Source organism: Chaetodon auriga, chromosome 17, assembly GCF_051107435.1.
Source record: "Chaetodon auriga isolate fChaAug3 chromosome 17, fChaAug3.hap1, whole genome shotgun sequence".
Lineage (NCBI taxonomy): Eukaryota > Metazoa > Chordata > Actinopteri > Chaetodontiformes > Chaetodontidae > Chaetodon > Chaetodon auriga.
In genome coordinates, this window is record NC_135090.1 from 22705382 (window position 1) to 22728667 (window position 23286).

At 45.7% G+C, this 23286-nt stretch overlaps 1 protein-coding gene across 1 annotated transcript in view; it reads right to left on the reverse strand.

Annotated features, from left to right (window-relative positions):
• enpp2l (ectonucleotide pyrophosphatase/phosphodiesterase 2-like) overlaps positions 1-19245 on the reverse strand; it is a 34408-nt gene extending 15163 nt beyond the window's left edge. The window contains exons 1-24 of the mRNA XM_076754138.1: positions 18903-19245; positions 16665-16770; positions 15300-15449; positions 14173-14298; positions 14017-14077; positions 13768-13865; positions 13528-13607; positions 13286-13405; positions 12915-12970; positions 11928-11993; positions 10940-11012; positions 10721-10829; positions 10013-10138; positions 9907-9938; positions 9683-9810; positions 9478-9556; positions 9061-9148; positions 8727-8899; positions 8570-8630; positions 7997-8136; positions 6329-6470; positions 5861-5938; positions 2892-3024; positions 2326-2479 (exon numbers count right to left, since the gene is read on the reverse strand). Coding sequence (XP_076610253.1) covers positions 2326-2479; positions 2892-3024; positions 5861-5938; positions 6329-6470; positions 7997-8136; positions 8570-8630; positions 8727-8899; positions 9061-9148; positions 9478-9556; positions 9683-9810; positions 9907-9938; positions 10013-10138; positions 10721-10829; positions 10940-11012; positions 11928-11993; positions 12915-12970; positions 13286-13405; positions 13528-13607; positions 13768-13865; positions 14017-14077; positions 14173-14298; positions 15300-15449; positions 16665-16770; positions 18903-19163 — 2640 coding nt within the window. The 5' untranslated portion in view covers positions 19164-19245. The remainder of the gene's footprint in view (positions 1-2325; positions 2480-2891; positions 3025-5860; positions 5939-6328; positions 6471-7996; positions 8137-8569; positions 8631-8726; positions 8900-9060; positions 9149-9477; positions 9557-9682; positions 9811-9906; positions 9939-10012; positions 10139-10720; positions 10830-10939; positions 11013-11927; positions 11994-12914; positions 12971-13285; positions 13406-13527; positions 13608-13767; positions 13866-14016; positions 14078-14172; positions 14299-15299; positions 15450-16664; positions 16771-18902) is intronic.
• Positions 19246-23286: the final 4041 nt, after the last annotated feature.

Consider the following 23286-nt stretch of genomic DNA (forward strand, 5'->3'; position numbering starts at 1 on the left):
GCAGCTTTCATGTGTACATAACTCCAGTGCAGGAGTAAACATGCACCCTGTGTTTATCAGGGGCTCTTGCACAGAGGCTTCGAGCATTCTTTAACGTCTAAACTCTTCACTTCCTGCAGAAAAGACGCCTGTGTTTTCCTCTCAGAGCCAAAATAAATGTCTGTGTCTGTGAACCATCAAGATGGTGGACCGCTGTCCTCTGGTACTGATGGAACACTTGAAGTTAACAGATCCAGAGACAGCAATGAGAGCCCAACACGGGTTCAGTCCATGTGACCTTTCAGACCCAAATGCTGCTTTTCAGACTGAATTCAGCGCTGACGGTCTGCAGCACTGCCTTTTATCTGTTGCATGGCTTCTCCTGCACACCTGTCCACCAGGTAAGAGGTAAGGTGGAGGTGAAACTTTTTTTTGTTAGTCTGTTTGGTGATATTATTTTTGGTCTCTTATTTAAGGTCTAAAAATATGTATTAAATACTTTTCTGTTTGCTTTATTTGTCCGTATGTGGAAGGAACCATGAGGTGGGATAACTGTATTGAAGCAGTAGTTCCACCTAGTGGCTCCTTCAGGTATTACAGGGAACTGAGGGGCAGCAGCCTGTTCCAGTGCTGGACCTCATAAACCTTTGGTATGTATATTTATAAATCAGTAATTATTCATGATTGTAATGAATTGTTTTGGTGAAGGTTTAAATTTTCTAAACTGTGCATGTGAGATGTTTCATCAGGTCCTTTTTACTGATGCTTTTCAAGCTATTTCTGCTGGTCTGATTCTTAATAAAGCAGATTTATTGATGTTCATTTCAAATTACCCACATTTTTGATATGCATATGCATATTTTTGGTACAGATATAAGAAAAAATGTTAAAGCAATTAATGTTCTGCTTTTATTTGCCTATTTGTAGGAAACTGATCTCATATTTTTTCATTGTGCTGTTTGTTTTCCGTTACATTTCACCCTTTTCTTAAAACAACCAATGAGGCGTCGGCGTTCAGCTGCCTCTCAAAATGCAAAGTCTGACTGTTGAGGAAATTCCACTTGCAGTCAATTATAAAAATAAAATGAAGAAAGAAGTCTTTTCTTGTCATTTTCACACGGGGACAGAAGATGACTGAATGTTTTGGTCGACCTCATAACTTCCTGTTTTTGTTCAGACCGTCAGACTTCGACTCGATGTTCATTGTTGGGACGGAGTCCAATCACGTGTGTCACTGATGCGAGTCACCGTTGACTAGTTAGCGTTTGGCCATGTTTGGTTGACTTTTGACATCAGTTGTTTGAGAAATTTCAGAAACCTGCTGTGACTCGCTGTGGATGTAGTGATCTGTGATGAACCGTCATTCTTCTGGCATTAAACATCTGCATGCGTGAGGCATGTGTCAGCTAACACTGACCGCCAGCACGCACACTCACTGATCCTGAACTTTAAAGAATATTCTGGTTTCCACTCAGTCCAGCAATTCTTCTAATCCACTAAATCAGTCAGTAAGATTCATGAATCTGACATACAACACGTTATATGTCCTGAAAATCCAAATTCTTCCTCTCTCAGCATGAAAGAGCCACTTCTCAGCTTCCAGATCAATTTGTCCCCCTGGTTGTAAACTGTGCCGTGGTCTTAAAACGATCATTAAAAGTCGGTGGTCAGGTGACTCAAAATTCACCGAACACCACAAACTAATAAGCTGCCCCAAAAATGATGTTTGAGTTGAATCATTGCTTCAGCACAACGTGACTCAGAAATGTCAGGTTAACAGTGACGGAGCTCAGTGGTGGAGGAAGCATTCAGAGCCTTGACTCCACCAACAGTACTAATACCACGCAGTAAAAATACTCTGTTACAGTGAATCTGCTGAGTTTCTTCTTGATCAATCCGCAGAATGTGTTGCTTGAGAAACATTAGAGAATGAAGATAAATGGCCGTCACATGACCCAGAGCTCAAAGTCACATCTCAAATGTCTATTTCGACCAACCAGCGGCAGCAAATGCTCACATCTGAGGAGCCGAACTGAGGAAACGTTTGACATTTTAGCAGATTCGACTGTTTAAAGTCTGTATTAAGAACAGTCAGGTGCCAAAACTCAAAGTGAGGCCTCATGTTAGCTTCAGGTGAAGGTTTGAATACATTTTATCTTTCCATCTGTTAAAATAATTAACTAATCGATTAATTGATTCCTCATTTCTGTTCAGATTTCACTGGGTGGTTTAATATTTTCTAATGCATCGTGACTTCTTCACCCTGAGCTCATCTTGTTTGACCGCTGACTGTTCTGGACTGAGCTGGGACAGTGCTGCCCCCTGTTGGAGGCGGTTTGAACTCACGTTGCAGGTCTCGCTGTTGTCCGGTCTGTGTGGGAGCAGGAAGGAGAAGACCTGGAGCGCCCCGTCGCACTCCTCCACAGTCTGGTTCAGCTCCTCGCAGCTCGTCACCACCGTGTAGAAGTGGGTGGGGATGGGCGGGGCGTCGGCCGAGAACCTGGGCGGAGGAGGGAGGAGTTACATGGACGGCTGCTGCGTGTTTGATCAAATTTATTCTTTTTCTGTAGTTTTGTTCGCTGTTCGTCTTTGCTTTAATTAATTATTGACATTTTACAGCCTATCTTAAGAAGATTATTTCCTGGTGTTGTGGTTTATTTTTCTTGTTTTCAAAAAATACTTCTTTCTCTCACAAAACGTTTTAGTTATGACACAAAATAAATGGAACTTGTGTTAAAATATGAAAGGTTGGTCTGTTGTTTTAGATCCAGTGGATGTTCAATGTCATGATTAAGTTTGAGTTCACGCTGCAGATGAGACACAGCGGAAATATCATCCGTCCATCTGAAGACTGTCAAACCTCAGCGAGCGGACCTCGGATTCAGTTACAGCCATGACAGGCCAGCTCTTACTCTTTTATCGTCTCTGAGGTGTCTCGGAGGCCGTCGTAGTTGTAGTCGAAGATGGGTCCGGTGAGGACGTTGATGCCGTTGTTTTCCTCTGCGTAGCGTCTCAGCAGCGTCCCCTGCAGGTAACTCCATATTCCTGCAGACAGAAGAAAACGAGCGTCAGGTGCAACTACAAAGAACTACAGGCCATTTCTAAACATCATGCAGTCGGGTGTGACGAGTGCAGGAACATGTCTCTGTGTCTGTTGTCCTCTTGTCTCTGGTCTCTTTAGATCAGTGTGTCTCTGTGTCTGTTGTCCTCTTGTCTCTGGTCTCTTTAGATCATTGTGTCTCTGTGTCTGTTGTCCTCTTGTCTCTGGTCTCTTTAGATCATTGTGTCTCTGTGTCTGTTGTCCTCTTGTCTCTGGTCTCTTTAGATCAGTGTGTCTCTGTGTCTGTTGTCCTCTTGTCTCTGGTCTCTTTAGATCAGTGTGTCTCTGTGTCTGTTGTCCTCTTGTCTCTGGTCTCTTTAGATCAGTGTGTCTCTGTGTCTGTTGTCCTCTTGTCTCTGGTCTCTTTAGATCAGTGTGTCTCTGTGTCTGTTGTCCTCTTGTCTCTGGTCTCTTTAGATCATTGTGTCTCTGTGTCTGTTGTCCTCTTGTCTCTGGTCTCTGGTCTCTTTAGATCATTGTGTCTCTGTGTCTGTTGTCCTCTTGTCTCTGGTCTCTTTAGATCAGTGTGTCTCTGTGTCTGTTGTCCTCTTGTCTCTGGTCTCTTTAGATCAGTGTGTCTCTGTGTCTGTTGTCCTCTTGTCTCTGGTCTCTTTAGATCATTGTGTCTCTGTGTCTGTTGTCCTCTTGTCTCTGGTCTCTGGTCTCTTTAGATCAGTGTGTCTCTGTGTCTGTTGTCCTCTTGTCTCTGGTCTCTTTAGATCAGTGTGTCTCTGTGTCTGTTGTCCTCTTGTCTCTGGTCTCTTTAGATCATTGTGTCTCTGTGTCTGTTGTCCTCTTGTCTCTGGTCTCTTTAGATCATTGTGTCTCTGTGTCTGTTGTCCTCTTGTCTCTTGTCTTGTCTGTTCCTGTTGGAGTTGGTTGAGGTGGAGCTCATTTTAACTCAAACTAACGATTCTCTTCATTCTGGATCAATCTGCTGATCATTTTCTCCGTCGATCGATCGATCGATCGTCCAAAGCTCCACATGATTCCAAACACATTCAGATCATTGAGATCATTGAGAGGAAAAGCAGCCAATCAAACATGTGAGAAGATCAAAGTGACAAACAGCCTTCTTTTACTGCAGGCTCAGCTCAGGACAGATGAGTCAAACACAGATGTTTTAACTCAAACCTTGATCTTGAAGTAATTTTGGTGCCTAAACTGAGGAAAACTGCGACTGTTTCACGTTAACGATGTGAAAATAATCTCACGGGTAAAAACCACAAAATGCTTCCTCTCAAAGGAGTCAGACAGTTTTTTAGCTGATTTTAATAAGTTGCCTTTAAAAGCTCTGTGTAATTACTGCACTTCAGTCTTCAAACAGTACATTAAATATAACTCTGCTTAAATCCACTGACTGCTTTGTATGTATGCTTTTTCTTTGAAGGCCAGAAACAGCTGCAGGATGAAAAGGAGACAATCTGAGGAAGTTAAACGTCCTTAAATGGGCTGGAAAATAAAAATGTCCTCACAATCTTCAGTACACATCAGAAAGAAGCCTTTGGGGTCCTTAAAAGGGGGTCTGTGGTCACTGTTTGAGCCTCTTTCATGACCTGATCTGGGAAGTGGAGCATCTCCTCCAATCACAAGTCACTGAGTAAAGATGTTTAACTAAACACTGTCCTTAATCCTGACGTGACGCATCCATTTTCCAGCCTTACTTAAGAAAACAATCATCTCCTCAGACACGCTCTGCTCACAGAGCTGATGACGAGGGCATCTGCATGAGACAGCGGGAGTGTGTCCTGTCCCGATAAGTCCTCCCTCTCCACACAAACAATGGGTATCAGGCCGTCCTCGCTCAGACCTGACATCACCACATTTCTGTCCTTTGTCTCATGTGACACGACTGGACGCCGCTGGTGTGCGTGAAGAGAGAGGGGACGCGAATCCGATGAATGAAAGAAGAAGAAAGGCCTTCTGTCTAAATGTCAGCTGAATGGATGAGCCTCGTGGTCCGAGGTGTCGCTGTTACAGACACACTCCCTCGAGGTGTTTCTCTTATTTTGTCACTCGCTGTTTTGTACCTGATTCCTCGATTCCACTTAACATTTATTAAAGCTCGTAAAGGCGGAAAGAAAACAAAGTGTTTCCTGTTTTCCACATTCTTTACATGAGCTTTTCCTGGAGGTCAGAACTAATCCTGACTGGCTCATACTGAATAAATGAATGAGTGAAGGACTCTTTTAATCGTGAACTCTGCTGTTTCCAGTTTGTCCCTGTGGATCAATAACTTGTATTCTAAATGTACGACACTGATTTCAGAAAGTCTCGACTCTGTAAAACATAAAAACTGAATCATTTCTAATCAGACTGTCCTTCATCCTTCATCCTTCATGTGTTCACAAAGTGATGAACCTCCCCCCATCCTCTGTGATTGACTGAGCCTTCCCAGGATGCCCCTTTCATACCCAATCATGACCCTCTCACCTGTGACCAATCAGCCTGTTCACCTGTGGAATGTTCAAACAGGTGTTTTTGGAGCGTTCCACATCTTTCAGTCTGTGAAACGTGTTGAAACTTTAGATGTGTTGTTATGTATTATTATCTGTGCTGTTTTATGCAGATGTCTGACTCTCAGACTCTCAGGTTGTTGCTCAGGGAGCCAACAGTCAGAAGCACTAACGACTCAGGTGGAGTCAGTGACTTTGATAACGAGCCCACAGAGGTTAAAGATCTGAGACTCCACCAGTCAGTCAGGACTGAAGGAGCTTCTTGGATGAGTTTTCATACAGCGTCCAAACCGTTTTGAACTGGTGTTCGTAGTGTGTGACTCACTCTTGAAGGCCGGGTACATGGGGACGGTGTTGGTGATGAGCGAGGCGTCATATCTGGACTCTGGAGACGAGGCCAGCTCTGTCAACAAACGCACAACAAACACAGACTCTTATTATTCACAGCGTTTACCTGTCGAAACACATCGAACGCCGTCATCGCAGAAACATCACAGAGAGGCAGCGGGAGACAAGTCGAAGCGGCGTTTTTGTTTGGCTGACAGCTGCAGAATCAGCACATGGAGCAGGTCCAGGTTCACAGTATCTGGTTCTAACCTGCAAACTTCTCATTAAAATGCTTCGCTCTTGTCTACTTGCTGCTGTGTTTGTCTCACTTTGCAGTTACAGCTGTCCGCTAGCTTAAACAATAATTCAAAGAAGGAAAGATGTCCTGTCTGCTGTGCGTGGTCTGATAACAGAAGCGTATGAACGCTCCTCCTCAGGGCGTCCTGCGGTCGTCCTGCAGCTTCACCTGGCGGGAAGAGGAAGCCGTAGGTGACGTGGTTGTTCTGGCTGTAGGTGGTGCAGCTCTGGCTGTGATCGGCTGACACTCTGGAGTCGACTCGGACGCACTGAACGCCGGGGGACACCTCCGGAACGGGAGTCATGTCCTCCTGGGAGACAAAGACAGAGGAGAGACAAACTTTGCATATTTTGTGGTTTAATGTGTTGCAGCTCTGCCTGGTTCCTGTGTGAGGAGGCTGGATGGTGTAAAATGGAGGGATGATGTGGATGAAAGGATGAACTGATGTTATATGAAAGTGAAATTAAAAGGATAAAGAGAGCAGTGTGTGTTCTGGAGTCCTGTGTTTCTGGTGCCGTGTGAGCAGCTGCACCTTGTAAACCTGCAGCGTGTTCCTGTAAACGTCTGACAAACAGGCCGTTCAGCCTCACACACACACACGGTGTGTTTGCTGGTGTTGTCGCACATGTTGGTGTTTCTGTTTGCGTGTTAGTGCAGCTCCGTCATGATCTGCCCCGACACAAACACCCAGCGACTTGCGGTAAACAGCACAGTTTGAGTGGCGTCAGCAAGCTGACTGGCGTTAGCAAGCTGACGCCAGTCTAAAGACATGAAAGGCTGAAAGTCAGGAGCTGAAGGAGGCTGAAGGAGGCTGAGGAAAGAGGGAAACATACTGTATCTTCATGTTAAGGCACACTTGAGAACATCTACAGAACTTTGTGTTCTCACAGCGCAGCAAGCATTTCAAATTAAACTCCTTCCTGCTCCAAGCTGCACGATACTTTCCTTTATTTCAGCGCACTGACAAACCAGCATGCCACAGCACACAAATTATATAATGTTGTAATCGTGATGTAATGCCGCTGCAAGCTGGGACAGAATCTCTCTGCCTACCTGCATGCAAAGAAGCTCTGACATGACTGAGGCAACGAAGTGCTGCTGACAAACCCAGAAAACTGGCAGTGCATACTCATTAACGCTGTTTAAAGCTCAGACAGGATTTGTCCACTTGTTGCACATAAAAAGCTGAAGTTTACTGTCAAATCCTCTGGACAACGAAGAGTAAAACCTTTCAAAATAGCCTCTTCCTCCATTTCTACCATAACATGCAATCTATAATAAATAAGGAAGGGATGGATTATCGATCCACTGCAACAAAATTAGTTAACATAAAGACTAAGTTTGGAATACAGTTTGCAGTACTTTAAAGTATATTCAAGTATACAGTTCTAAAATGATTTCATTAGTACAGTAAATGTTTGGGGTCGGTCTCCAGAGAATGAATGTAAAGTCAATGCAGTGTCCTCTTAAAGGTGCAACATGTCAGAATCGGCTACCTGTCGAAGGTCATCCAGACAAACAGGGGGCAGCACATCACCACAGTAATCAATGCTGTTAGCTCAGTTAGCTGTGCAGCTAGTGCAGCAGAAAGCCTGGAGACGCTCAAGGTGCTGAGACGCCGATGTGTGTGAAAAGTGTTGGTATCTGATCTCCGGCTCTGGGAACGAGAACAGGCTTCTGTTGGGCCACAGCTAGCTGGTTAGCATGCTAACTACAGGAGATCACAATGCAGAGAGACGGTTACTCCTTCACACCCTGTTCATGACATCAGTTCATTTATTTGAATGTTTTAAACTGTGTGTGCGTGCGTGCGTGCGTGCGTGCGTGCGTGCGTACCTGTCGTGGCAGTGTGTATGCCGTCCACAGAGGCACGGCCAGCTCTTTGCTGTATCCGCTGATGAACTCCACGTGATGAAGCAAACTGTACTGAGTGTCAAACATCACGGCTGGACGACCAAACGGGAGGTGTGTACTGTCTGCACACACACACACACACACACACACACACACACACACACACACACACACACAGTCAGTTAAGTCGCCTTCCTGCTGACTGAGAGAATCACGCTTCAAGCAAAAAGCATCAAGCAGAAAGTTTTCCTGCAGTATTTTGTCGTGTCAGGAGCCAAATCTCTGCTCCTGACTCCTCTACATGATGAACAGCTGCAGTTCCTCCTGCTCACCAAAAGATGTCATCAAGATTATTACTGAAACTGACAGGAAGTGGACCCTGGAAACACTCAGCAGTGAATTACAGCGACGTGTGCTGGCTGTAATAAGAACGTTGTGTTTTCACTTTGAGTGGGTTCACGAAAACGACTGCTGTGCTTTTGCCTCTTTTCAAAGAGGAAGAACTTGGACCACACATCTCCTCCGTGACACGCAGACAGGAGAGGAGAGACCTACTGTAACTGTAGAGTCCATCGGGTGCAGGACTGAAGGCTTCGATGATCTCCTCCACTTTGTTCTGGAACAGAAAAGCACACATGAGCGGGTGTTTGGTGGACTGCTGCACCTCGGTGCTCAGCTCATTTTCATTTCCTCGTGTCAGAAATGTTGTGACCTCGTCATCACAGCTGCAGCCCAGGTCGTGGGTCACGGCGGCGTCAGAGTCGGACGCCGGCGACGGGGCTGTCACTTCCTCCGGCATGGTGGGGTGGTGCAGCGGCTCCTTCAGCATATCGTTCAAGCTGCCGTGTGTCCCGTTGTTCGGGGCCGGCTTCAAGCCTAACAAGTCTGAGCCAGAGAGGGAGACCGGAGGGTCAGTCAGAAAGTGAAAATATGTCCTAATTATGATCCGAGGTGCATCGCTGAAGTCCTGACGCCACCGAATCAGGTAACTCTGTCTTACATAAAATTCTGTTAAACAACGAAAAGGAGAATTATAAAAATCTCACCACACATGACGTTGTATAATTCTATATTTTCAAATTCTGGGACTCTTTTCTGGAACTTGAAGCTCGGTCCATGACCCATGAATATGGTCTGCATGAGGAAAAGAAGGAACATGCACATTAAACACGTCTGCAGCGACATGAATGAACACGTGTTTGTGTCTCTGGTTTCAACCTTTAATCGACACAGCAGAGAAGCTTTCCCAGTGTTTTATTAAACATCTCAGAAAGTGAGCTGAAAGATATTCGAGGTTTGAAGCTGCTGTTGGGACTGAAAGAGAATCTCATCAGACATCAGGTAACGCAGTGACCACCTGACCTCAGAGGTGTTTCATCGTGTGTAATTATGTCACGTCACAGTCTGTGATCCAGGACAGAAAACAGGTGGAAAGTTGAAGAAACTTCAAACGGGCACGTTACCCTCATGCTGGTTATCTTGTTGTCAAAGCCGTGGTCGCCAAAGAAACCGCAACGAGTCCTCAGTTTTTCTGGCATTTTCCTAAAACAAAAATCGAAAGTTCGCTCACCGATCGTGCAATCAGTGCTTCGGGTTGGGGTCTCTTCCTCTGTGATTGGTCCATTTCTTTGTGCTGATTTCTCAGAATGGACTGATTTCAGAGGTTACCTGGCGATGTGCCACTTCCTCTCCATCAGCAGGTGGACGTCCTCGATCCTGCGGTTGTTGGCGTAGTGAAGCCTCTTGGGTAAATGCTGCTTCAGGTACGGCTTGAAGTGCTGAGTCGGCATTTTACACTGAAAAGTGAAAATGAAAGTGACCTCTTTCTGTTTCCAAATGACAAACAGGGACGGGGACAGCGGTTTGTTTTGATGTTTGGTTGGATTACTTACGGTGAGGTTTGCCACCACAACCTTTGGGTCATCTGGAAAAGAAAGTATCAGGTCAAAACCAGCCTGCTTAATCTGTTAAGACTCAGAAGCAGTCTTAAAAGCTTACATGTGGTGGATTTGGGGTCGCGGGGTCGTATTCTGCCCAGCGAGCCGGGGATCAGCATGATCTCGTCTATGTTGAGCGGGTAGCTGCTGAGAAACTCCGTCCGATCACAGTGGGCCTCCTCCATACCTGAGAGGCAGACGAGAGGGTCACCTCGCCCAAAGCAACACGCCACGTGGAAAAAACATTTATTCACCTTCTTCTCTGCTCATGCTTTGTTTTTACACACTCAGGCTCAGTGTGCATCACTTTTATTAGGATGACGTTTCAGCCCTCAGGCCTTCTGTAGGATCAGAGCGAGCTTGTTTGAGCCCTTGATGTTTGTTACTTTGTCTTCGGTTCTTAATGCTTTGAGCATCACTAACAGGATGTCTTTGAGCTCTAATGTTTGGAGCTGGAGGCAGAAATCTCAGATACAACACTGAACTATTTGCATGGACAGATACTACTAAGTGAGTTTTTGAGGTTTGTGTGAATTGAGCCTTTAGGTATCGTTAAATATGAAGATGAGTCTTAAAAACCAAAGCACATCATCATCGTGTCTAACTAAGATCATGATGTATGTGTATGTTTTTTGTGTTTGTATCTCTTGTGGTTGTCAGAGTCCAACAAGCCGCTCTGCTGGCAGGTGCTTCCTTCTCCCTGGAACCAGCAGCCACACAGTTTACAGCAGCACACACACAGAATGTGCGGATTACGCGGTGGTCTTACCGTGGTCTCCTACGATGATGACGTTGATGCAGCGATGCAGGTTCATCTGCTTCAGACCGTTCATCAGCTGACCGATGATGTTGTCGATCTCCCTCAGAGGGTTATCCAGCTGTGGAAGGAAAGCAACAGGCTGAAAGACATGACTGAGATGTTTCTGGAAATGTAATGATGGACACACTCTCAGCAGCTTCAGCGCCACCTCTCGACCCCCTCACTCACCTCGCTGCTGAGGGGTCCCAGCCGATGTCCGAACGTATCGGGCTGCTCTGAGTGGACGGCGTAAACGTACGGCCTGAAGAGAGACGACACACACGGTTCAGTGATGCCTTTCGCCCAAAAAACCAGTCAGGTGTGAGAGCTGAGGTCACGATGAGTGAGCGTCTCACCTCAGCTCACACGGGACAGGAAAACCTCCCAAACCTGCAGCCTCACGACAACGTAAAACCACTTATCAGCAACCCCCCTCACTGACCCAGCATCAGCGCACGCCCCCTTCACTGACCCAGCATCAGCTCGCGCCCCCTTCACTGACCCAGCATCTGCTCACCACTAAAAACAACCTTTATCTGCAAGCCTTCAAGAGGCACTCACCGGCATGCCTGACTAAATATAAAGCACACAGCACCTCTATAGAAACCCACTGACAGCAGTCTCTGAGATCTTTGAAATGCATGAGCGTTGCCTTGTTACAAATTACAGAAGTTTTATAACTCGTTCATGCAGCTGCACACACAGACGTCCTCATGAGCACACGTTAAATTAAAGCAGTTAAATCCTCAGAAATGTGAGATTTACATGTAGAAAGACTGCATGTGTGTTACAGCGAAGGGAAATAACTTTACATAACGAGCCTTTTCCACATCTTTCCTCTCACTGACGATGTTTCATATTTACTGCAAGTTTTAAAAGTGAAAGCAAATACTCACAAACACTGTGTTATTATCATCAATCAATTGCTTGTTAAACTAAAACACAGCTCGTAATACAGTGAATAAGAGTAATGAGCGGTCATACAGGGGACAGACAGCTGTGATGCAGCTGGAGGAAGAAAACAACTGCAAGCACCAGGAATAATGCTCAGCATTACACCTAATAACATGAATAACAAGTCAAAGTTTTCCATGTTTACAGCACCCCGGTTCAGGAAAATAAGATAAAAAAATCAGTGTTTTCTCAGACTCTGAGTCTGAAGAACAGGGAGACGAACCTCTCGTCGTCGGGCAGATGCAGCCAACGCAGGATGGTCAGAATCCTCCTCTCCAGAGGAATCACCCTGGAAGCAACGATCAGGATGAAATAAATGAAGAGGGCATGACACAAAGAACACACACTGACCAGCCTTCACAGACTTTGATGTTTACTGGATTATAAGTAAATGAAACAGGAGCTGATCTGTGTGCAATAACATCAGCATATATGAAAAATGTCATCGCCGTCATTGAAAGGCTCTTTGCTCAGTGCTCAGCAGGCCGGGCCTCTGGCTGCGTTTGGTCTTTCTGGCCTCTGTTGTGAATGTGTGTGCGGTGCTATTGTCCCGCGTCTGTGTGTCGGCGTGTGTGAGGCCATTGTCAGCCGGTCGGTCTCAGGACGCGACGAGCGCTCAGCCTCTTTTGTCCTCGTGATCATTATGTCATGGACATGCAGCTGCTTTCTGAAACTAATCCGTCTGTGCCGTCATGTCAGTCAAACAAAGGGCAAAGCGACGATAACGGATTCTGCTTCTGCTCGTTCACTTTGGTAATAAACTGAGGAAACAGCCATATTGTAGACTTTGATACGGTTTGAGGACATTTTCTATTTTTCAGAGTGTTTCCGGAGTTTTCAGATTCCTACTCGTCAGTGTGAATATGGCCTGAGGTTTAGCCTTCGGGTATCTCCCACAGAGTGAAGTTAAAGAAGGCATTCGGCTCCTTTAAATGTGGCATTTCGCTTTGCTTTGCTCAGACTTACATTGACTCTGTGATCATCTATGAAAGATTTGAGATTCGAGTCCTCCTCCTGTTCCAGCGTTTAGCTTCTCATCTCGAGCAAACGCTCACTTATGACCTGTTTCACAGTGTTGTTCAGATCCACAGTAATGTAAACTAAACTTCCCTCTGTGCATTTCAGCCTTTAAGGTTTTCTACGATAGCAGTGCCGTGCTGCGTTCAGTGTCTGAAGCTAGTGAAAAATATTCCAGTACTAACTTAAGTACCAAGGCCAGAAGAAAGTGCCTGCTTTCACTCCTTGCTCCTCTGCTGTGATCCAGATCTGCAAAACAGAAAAAGGAGGTTATCAGAAGTCTTTCTTTAGCCCCTGAGGTTAGAAATCCCACCATGCAATGCTTCACCTTTGCTCCTGAGATCATGCTGCGGTGAAATTTTGAGACACTGCATTAGATTTTTGTCTTCCCATCTGAGTCAGCACATGACGTCAAACGAGAACAAATCTGTAGTTTTCATGGAAGATTTCTCGGTAGGTTTCCAGGATTTAAACAAAACTTCAGCCATGACTTAAAATCGCCCAAACTGATTGATAATGACTGACTCCCGTCCAATCACGAGCCGGTTTCTAGAGTTTACTCACAGGCTGTCCGCCCCACCAGCGGTGGTTCAGTTTCTCTCTGGTGCGCAGGCTGAAGGTGGCATTAAACACCGGGTCGTGCATCGTGTTACCCACGATCCCATGGGACTCTGGGTACAGACCCTGCAGAGAGGGAACAAAATCAGTCGTGCAGCAGCGTCACAACATGAACAGGCTCTATTAAACATCTCCAAACATCTGTATTGACACACTAAAATTAATCAATTAACATTAGTATTGCTTACTGTGGCTAAGGTGTATAAATTTGGGAACGTCTTTGAAGGGTAGACTGGTCGCATGTAGGGTGCTGACGTACCACACGTACCTGAGAGGAATCAAACGCAAACTTTTCATTATTTATAAAACATATTTCAGGCACTAAAATAATGTTTGAAACCTGCAATTAGATGATACGTCTGTTAGCAGCCAACAAGACGAGATTCACAGGAAATGACATATGAGAAAAAGTCAAGGAGAGGACGCACGGAGTTTATGTATGTTGGGGATGACGGATTTGCCCTTCTTCAGGTAGGAGGCTCTGAACCCGTCGACAGACAGCATGATGAGGGGAGGACGGATGAAGCTGAGAGGAACAAGGACGCAGAGACAAACGTAAACAGTGGCAGAAGGTGCAGCTCTTCATCTTCTCAGTTTCAAAGACGGATGAATGGAAACGAGCTTCGATCAGCTGGAGATTTAAAATCCTATGAACAGACCTTTAAAATCAGACTCACCCTGCAGGACATTCGGCAGTCTTGATCTCCTCACAGTCTCCTTGCACCCATGAAGTCTCACCTCACATGGAAACAACAGCGCAGAGTGATTACCTGCCTCCACGCATGTTCATTCTCCATTTCTACATGAATATAATGATATATAATGATAAGTACCTTTGCAGAGCGACTTGAAGTTGGAGCAGCAGTCTCCTCTCTCCAGACAGTCCTCTGAGCAGTGGCAGGCGTGGTCGTCATTCCTCTCCTCCCCGCAGCGATCCTGAGTGCACTCGAAACCTCCCGCTGACACAGGACGCATCATGAAAAACATCCAGATCAATACAGCGAACAAGCTAAATCTCAGGCAGCGACAGCCTGTTACCTGATGACAAGCAAAGCAAGCAAAAGACATGGCACCAGCAGCTCATGGTTGTAGAATTCATGAGCCACAACCATCAGAGTTTGGAAGAAGTCCCAGCGGTGTTTGCTTAATAATCTCAAGATGAAACTGCGACTGTACTCTCTTCATCAGCCAAAGTTTAAATGAGCATCAGATGAAAATTAACATGCTGGCAACGACAATAATCCACAGCAGAAAGCTCTTATCCTGCTGAGTACACTGAGTGCTGCAGCTACTGTAGTACTGCTGTGTACTATTGATATCACCCAGAGCAGCAGCATTAACAGGCTTGTGAATATGTTTAAATCAAAAACATGATTTCCTTCTTCCACCAGTGGAGAAAAGTCCATCACACTGTTTACAGAGTCGATAACATCTGGAGCATCAAACCAACAATGAACTGATTCAACGAACAGGTACCGTGTGTGTCACAGCCTGATAGGCGTTTCCATCGAGGTGTTTTTGAAGTATCGTCTTCGAAAAGCTTGATGGAAACAGCAAAACTCTAAAGAAAAGTCCTGAATTTCGCAAAAAAGTTTTTACGCTGAGTTACAGAACTGCTCGAATCAACTAGGAAGCACCGAGAGAACATGCACATGCACAAACTGTTAACGTGATGCTTTAATGAGAGAAAATGGGTCTCAATTGTAAACTTGAATCCAGATGTGCCTCTAAACGCTCAAACTGAGAGACAGTCACGAGACTGCCGGAGTGGTTTTATTTAAGCAGTGACGTCATTCTGAGGGAAAAGCAAACATGTCTCACAATATTAACAGATCCTTCTTTGATCTGAACAAAAAGCCATTTTTAAGCTATCAAACAGGACAGAAAACACAGCCTCCTCACTGCATCACAGAGGGGAAAACCAGGGGAAGCGACGGCGGCACGGCGACATCACACTGACCTGTTTTCAGGCAGTGCTCGTCGAAGTCGGAGCAGCAGCTGTAGTAGGTTTTACACAGATTGTCACACCTGCATCCTGGAGGTTTGGCCTCCTCCAGCTCAAAGCACCTCCCCTTACAGGAGCCCGCTGAGCTGACCCACTCTGAGACGACTGCAGGAGGGAGAGAGACACAGTTACACACAACTGCTGCGAGCTTACGTATTCATCTGCAAGACTTTTCACACAGACATGTAAAACAGACACAAAGGAGGACGCTTAACGACAAGCAGCAGAGGACTCTTTCTGTTTCTCGTGGCGTTGTAGTAGCAACTGTTTCGAAAACTCATCAGCGTGTGAATTTGGGCGCCAAACGGAACAAACTGTTCTCGCCCTCAGTTCGTCACATGCACACGTTTGATCAGGACGCAGGACTTTGGCTCAGGAGGCTGGTTTCACGTCTCATGTGAAAGCAAAAGTGCAGATTGATTTCTTCTGTAAGTGAAGGAACTGATTGTAAGCCAAACCACGATCTGTTCACCGGCCTGACCGTCGAGTCTGTGGGACGGTTTCACAGCATTAACCACGTGTTTGTTGTTATTCTCAGCACATTTTGTTTTGAAAGAATAACTGGACTGTTGCATACTTATTACTGTGAGCTTCACCGCGGAGGCTTGCATGTTGAAAAATGACACTGAAGATGTTAAAAAGGCAAGAACCACTTAGACTATTCCACCTCACCCCTGTCAGAGTGGTGCACCCCATCTCCTTTACGTAGTGTATGAAGACGCCTTTGTCTTTCTTACATGACTTACTTTACTTGTGTGCGTCCACTGAACTGGAAGTACTTTATGTTACAGGTTAATATTGTCTCAGGTAGATTCCCTGACACCCAGAGCCTTAAAAAGTGACGCCAAAAAGTCTGTTTGTGATGAGCTGAGAGTGAGAATGAACTGAACCGTAGTGATTTTATTCAATGCAGGAAACATCATCTTGATCCGTTTCTCCGGTGTTTGCTCTGTGCTCGTCTTCTGGATTGGATTAATGGACTAGTTTTCTCTTAATCCTGAGAGGTCAGAGCATCCCTGAATGCACCAAAATGGTCCCAGCTGGCAAGTAATTGAAGTCAGAAGTTTACACACAGTTAGGCTGAAGTGTTTAAAATTCACTTTTTAAACACTCCTCAGATTTCATGTGAACAAAATCCACCTCAAAGTGTGCTGCCTATTTTAAAAATGCTCTGCAATGTCCAGTTTTTAGGGCTACAACATGTAAACCAGCAGTTTGGTGATTTAAAGCTTGTATAATCAGCTTTATTTAACGACACCAGGAATCGTTTCAGATGTTAAAAACGCAGATTCATCCTGAAGCAAACGAGGCTGCGCTCACCTTTAGTGTGAGGTGGTGGGTTGTCTCCTCCATCTGAAGGTCTACTGGCTTGAAAAACATAAGCTCTGCTGACATCAGGACCCCACAGACAGAACACAACCACTACCTGCAGAGAAGCACAGAGCATGCATTAGAAACAGACATTAAACCATTATTCTTTGACTCCAGTGACTCTTTCCTCACGCAGGACAGAGTCTCAGAGTTTTTCTCCATGAGGACGCTTACTAAAAGAGGGCCTACAAAGACGGTCTCTGTGCCACCTTGTCGCCCTAACCAGGGGTTTTTCTTCTTCCTCTCTGAGACACATTCATGTTCACGTCTCACCAAAGGGGTCAGAGGTCAACGGGCAGCCAGGAATGGCGACGCTGGAGAAGTGTTGCGTGATTCCACCTCTCGTCCAGCACAGAGCAAAGAGGCCGACATGAGCCATCTACAGATAAAGGTTCAGTTCTCCTCGAGGAGACACAATGTGCTGATTGAGATGTTCAGGAGGATCCAAACGGCTCAGCAGAGCCAAACCAGACCTGCTTCACTGTGAAACAAACGTACACAAACCTCAGCCATGTTCGTTTCTGAGGGTGTCAGCATACAGCAAAAAGGCTCAAAGAACAGAACTTTCTGGGTTTTAAAGAAATAATGAGGATAAGAAACGGTCAGATGAGGAAGTTCAGAGATTCACGAATGAATGTCTCCTTTATTTGAGCACAACCAAAGCCTTCTGAGTTTACTGCTGGATCTTTGAAGTCAGTTCACCAACATCCAGCTGCAGGTGAGTCCAGTTTGTCGCAGGTCAACGTGACAACGAGAAATGTTCGTATTGGATTCTGTCTGATCAAAATAAGCAGCAAATTATCATATTTGAGAGGCTGTAAGCAGAATGACATAGCTTAAGTTTTTGCTGATAGCCAATCAGCTAATGGTGTCAGTCCAGGCGTCCAGGAGGCCTCTCTGTCTTTCCCCTCCTGGACGTCACTTATTTGAGTAAAAGTAGATGAATCTGCAGTGTTATTCAGCCGAGTGAGAGATGCAGCTGCAGCTCAGATTTTACTGAAACAATACAAATGTTTGTTTTCAAATTGAATCAATATTCTTCAGAAACGCCCTGGAAACCCATCAAAGACCACCCGGAGTTCCCTTCAACCAGAACCACTGAATCCAGAAAAACCATCTGTATTCAGACTCAGCAGCAACTCTGAAGTCACACGATGATTTACTGAATATGAGCCAATTAAAAATCACATTTTCTTCACCAAAGCATGTTAATTTTAATGGCTTCTCTCTGAAAGAAATTGAATTTTCTCGTGAAATGGAGGATAGTTAAACATTCGCAGGCCTCTAAACCAGTTCAAATGAAACCACATGGACACGACTCGTAGATAAACTGAACGTTGACATTATGAAGGTTGGGAAGCAGAGCTGGAAGTAAAGACCAGAGACAGAGAAGTAAACCAGGTCCCAACCGGAGCACCGCTGAGCTGCACTTTGAGCTTCACCTCAGTGAGACTGAGTCCCTCATAATGACCACAGCACTGCATGTATACTGCAACCCCGTCCCAGAGTACGCTCCAGAATGCCAGAACCAAAGCAGTAGCTGTAGTATTAAAGCTGGAGGTGAGCGTTGTGGAGACACTAACCCTAACCCTAACCCTAACCTGTCCATCAAACGCAGGCAGGCTGCAGCTTCATCACTACACTTTAAGACGTTATGGGAGATTCTGACCTGACTCATTACAAATAGCAGACGTGCCTTCTCAGATGTTTTCCACATTATTCTACAGTTATTTATGATGTCGATGACGATGATGATGAAACCCACGCCCAGAGTGTAACCATTAACCTTCATCTTTTGCTTACCTTTACCTCCCCCAGGCAAACAAATGTGTCACTGTTGACATTGAGCAGATCAGGGCAACCCATCATCATCATCCTCACCATCATCACACATCCTGTCCCAGTGTCACTCAGACCAAAATACCAGCAGCCCCCGTCAGCTGCTCCATAATTCATGTTCCTGCTCACAGTTATGTAATGTCCTCCTCTTGAGGTGAAGCTTCCAAATTTCAAGGCACGCATTGATGTGAGGCAAAGTGCAGCTCCCTCACTCACAGGTCGATACACCTATTCTGCAAGAGCGCAGTCTGTGGCGGGGGGGGGGGGGGGGGGGGCACCGGAGCCGTCCGAACACACGCTAAAACAAAGCCACACAGGGATCAAACGACAGAGCTGGCACGGTCTTACCAAATTGCCCAGTAGCATGTTCCAAACAGCGAATCCACTTCTAGCATTCCCCCAAAACACCCGAAAGCTCAGAAATTGCGTCCAGCGTCCGGTAGAAGCTCCTCTGTGCGCCTCTGCGGATCGATGGAGCAGAGCGCAGGGGTCCAACTCTCTCTCTCTCTCTCTCTCTCTCTCTCTCTCTCTCTCTCTCTCTCTCTCTCTCTCTCCAGTTGTTTGCCTTTGCTTTGCCTCTGCCTCTCTCGGTCTTGGGCCAATAAGCATGAAGTAATGGCGACAGCTGCGCTCGGTACAAGTCAGGTCGGGGTGACGCTCCGGAGTCCAACGCAGTCAGCAGCGGTGAACTGAGAGAGAGAGAGAGAGAGAGAGAGAGAGAGAGAGAGAGAGAGAGAGAGAGAGAGAGAGAGAGAGAGAGGCACCCCGAGGGAGAAGAGGGGTTGTATAATGTTCAACGTTCAGTCTGTCTTAAAGGAATATGGAGGTTTAATTGGAAACTTACAAAGACTCACAACATTAAAATCACCCAGAAGATGCTGAACTTTCTCCTGTTCCTGCACGAGTCACAAGTTACAGCTACAGTAAACAGTAAAGACCCACCTCTGTAGGGATTTCAAGAAAGACTATTTAATTTTAACACTGCAGAAGAAACCTTTTGAGGAGAGAGGAAAGTTGTGTTCTGAAAGAACCGCTGATCAAATCCTTTGTTTCCTTACAGTAAACACACTGACTGTAAGCCGGTCGGCTGAGCAGCGTGAACGTGGGCACCAGGCTGGATGCTCTGAAGTGGCCTTGAAAAGAGCTTAGCTGACGTTTTCTTTTGTCAGAGTGCAAAAGGAGTTTATGAGGTCACCCTCAGCAGGTCGACGTTTAGCATCGTAGTGAAGGACACTGACTGTCGCACGTGTCCGGTCTGCCTGTAGAAACACTGTAGGAACCTTCACCCTCACACCTGAATCTGCAGGAGCCTCATCACCAACCACACGATTATCTGATGGAAAACACATCTAAGCTACTGCTGCTTGATAATCAACACGAGCAGTGCACACACAAGGTTGCTGTTCCTCTTATCTTGCATCTGAGTTGCAGGTGAGATGCTAACACCAAACTTATCTTGGACATCTTGTGTGCCTCATGACAGACGGCCACATAAAAGCTCTGCACCACAGCAATATTTATAGGAAATAACTCTAAAAGACTCTCCGTTTGGCTTCTGTGTAAAAACTGAAATGTCCACCTTGTTTCCTACTAACAGGAAACATCTTGTCTTTTAATTTGTCTACAGCAGAAGTCTGAATGAGCTGCATTTTGTAGTTCGATGTTTGCTGCTCGTGGTCACATTGTGCCTGGATTTCTGAAACATGTATACTTTAGTAACACAGCGTAAAGCGTGAAAGGAAGATTTAGACTTTTTGGAAAAGACACTTGTAACAGGTAAGGTTTTCATATGGAATTCTGTCTTCACCGTCCGTGTGATACGCACCATTTCTCACACTTTCCAAACAAGTGTTGAACACAGATCTAACACGTCGCATCAGTGGTTAATAGCTTAACAAAGCACATTATCACATTAATAAATTAAGCTTCAGTGCTGTCGAAAGTGCTCTGATAAAATCATCAAGCTGCTGCTAAAACATAAAACAAGCTGGATGAAGGCTGCTACCTTTGCACCTGTGATGGTCTTTTCCTTCTGAAACGTGCAGTGGATGAGCTCAAAGACAACAACACGTCCTCATAATATGGACGTGGCCTCTCAACTTTGAGACTTGAGCTCACCAAGTGTTTCCTGCTGCCCACAATAGTGACAGGAAGTTAAGAGACAAATGTGGAAAACGGGTGAGCTGAATTGGATTTAGTTGTACGAGACCTGAAAGACACCTGAGCCCCGCGGTGAGCTAACTGTGAGCTGAGCTCTGAGAGAGACGTGAACTTCTCAGTGTTTTCCTCCGTAAACAATGAGACAAAGACGCCACGCTGTGAAGAGAGCTCTCCTGTTCAACGCCGCCTCTGCCCTCCTGCTCTGCAGCTCTCTGCAAGACAGGTATCAGCCTCCGTATTGTGTTTGTCAGCTCTGTGATTCTGGATGAATGCCGCAGAAAGCCACAGCATTACGCCTCTTTTCACAGCGCCGCTATCAAAACACATCAGGGCTTTTGAAAGGCTCTGCTGTCACTGCCAGCCTGCACTCTGCCGGGAACATTGTGTTCACGGGGGGGAGCAGAGCTCTCGGCTTTGAAAGTGATCTGTACATCCACCACCTCGGGGGAAACATCCTCATCTTACAAAGACCACACACAAAGATAAACATTCACTTATGCGCGGGCACGCACACACACACAGGAAGTGCTGCAAAGAGATTCACGGACATGAACTGAAGATACAAAACGTTTTGAGGGATCTGAAAGAGCTTCTGAGGCCTGTGGAGCCGTGCGTGAAGGCGAACGACAGAGAACGAACACAGACACGCACTCTGCCCCGGCACAGATTACCTGCCATGAGCCACAAAACAACGCGATTGGCCGATGTGTCTCCATCACCTGAGGCCGTGCTTAGCTGACTGATCCTGCAGGAAGTCATACTGCAGCTTGAGTTTCAGTGCACCTGGACTGCATCCATGTGGGTCAAACTATGAGTCCAGCGGGCGTTCATCAACATCCACACTCTGTAACAAAGGAGTCAGTGACAAACATCTCCTCAGGTTTTCATCTCTGGCTCCTTTTTTGAAGAGTTTTCAGACTGTTGTTTTGTACACATCTGAAAGTGCTCAGAGCTGCATGTGTTGAACCCTGAGTTTCATTTCAAATCTGTTTCCATATTTTTTTCTTTCATCAGCGTTGAAACATTTCATTTTCTTTTAGTTTTGTATGTAGTTTAAAATAAACCATTCACAAATAGAAAAAGCACGAGACGTTCTTGGATGAAAGACGATGAGGAGAATGAAGCTCGTGGTGTTACAGTAATATGTGTCCCATTAACAGCTGATGGGAACGTTAACAGATTCCAAACTTCACACAAAGCAATGAAGATGCTCAAAGTGGATGACCAATTCACCGTCTGATGCAGGAAAATCTGACGTTCGGACAGGAAATTAGTGCCACCGGATGATGACAACCATTCAGAAAATCATCATTTTCGTGATGGTTCCATGAAGAAGTCCCTTCCAAACAAATCTGTGTCAGCGAACCGTTGAGCTGAACTGATTGTGCCGACTCATCACAGTCACTGACGGAATCACAGACCCGGACTAAAAGCCCTGCTGTCAGCTCACCATACAGTATGTTATTTCCTGGTCGACTGTTGAAAACGGGTGAAAAGCAGAAACGGCCGTGATGCAATAACAGATGCTGAGCTGTTCACTTTCTGAGCGGTGCTTACATGTGCATCAACAAGTTCCTTAGAATGTGAGACTGAAGTTGATGACAGTAAAGAAACATAATAATGTTTCTGCAACGCTGTCGCTTAACTTCAAAGAAGACGCTCCACAGTCAGTGACCACAAGAAATGATTCAAACTCAGGAGGTATTTAATTACCGTTAGGTCGGACTCAGTCTGAGGGAAAAAAGGCAGGAGAAGAAGAAGAAGTTAGCCGGGGGGGGTTTTAGAAGATGCTTTTTTATTTTTCATCTGGACTTTGTGAGCTGACTGGCAGGTCAGGCAGTTCTCAAGGTTTAGACTGAAACTCAGTTTGACTGAAACCCAGGTGACGCACTGGGACAAAAGACGTCCACCATGAGTCCCAAAGAGCAGTAAGAAGCATCTGATCGCAGAGGTCAAAGTTCTCCCATTAGCAGACGACTCAGTGAAAAGAGGCTGGAGTCAGGAACTCAGACTCTGTCAGACGCTACAGGTGAGCAGACCAAAGGGCCGCCCTCCAAACGTTTTAACGGCTGCTTTAGTTGCTTTTATGGCCACCTGGGGGGAGGAGACCACACCAAGCTTAAAATGCACCACTGTGGCCTCGTGAAGCTGTGAGTGCTCAGTCGAATCATCTGTTCGGCGCCATGTTTCTGATGAGTGGAGGTCCACTGATCACTCTTCTTTTAGCTCTTGTTTGGGCTCAGCACAAGTTTTCCTGCTTTCGTCCTCACACGCAGCCTGATGAGTGCATGTTTCTGCAGTGAAACGTACCACAAACATGCTGCTGCAGAGAGTTTGAAGTTCAGAGGAGAGTAACACCCAAATACATTAACTCTGCTGACATTTGTGCATCGTAATTCAGGAACTGTAATGTACTTTGGACAAAGTTAATATTTGCCTCACTATGCTCAAACACACACCCACACTCACACTCACACACACACACACACACACACACACACGCTGACACACACATTCACGAACAGGCTGTTCCAATGTTCACATGTCTCAATTGACATGAATGTCCCACACA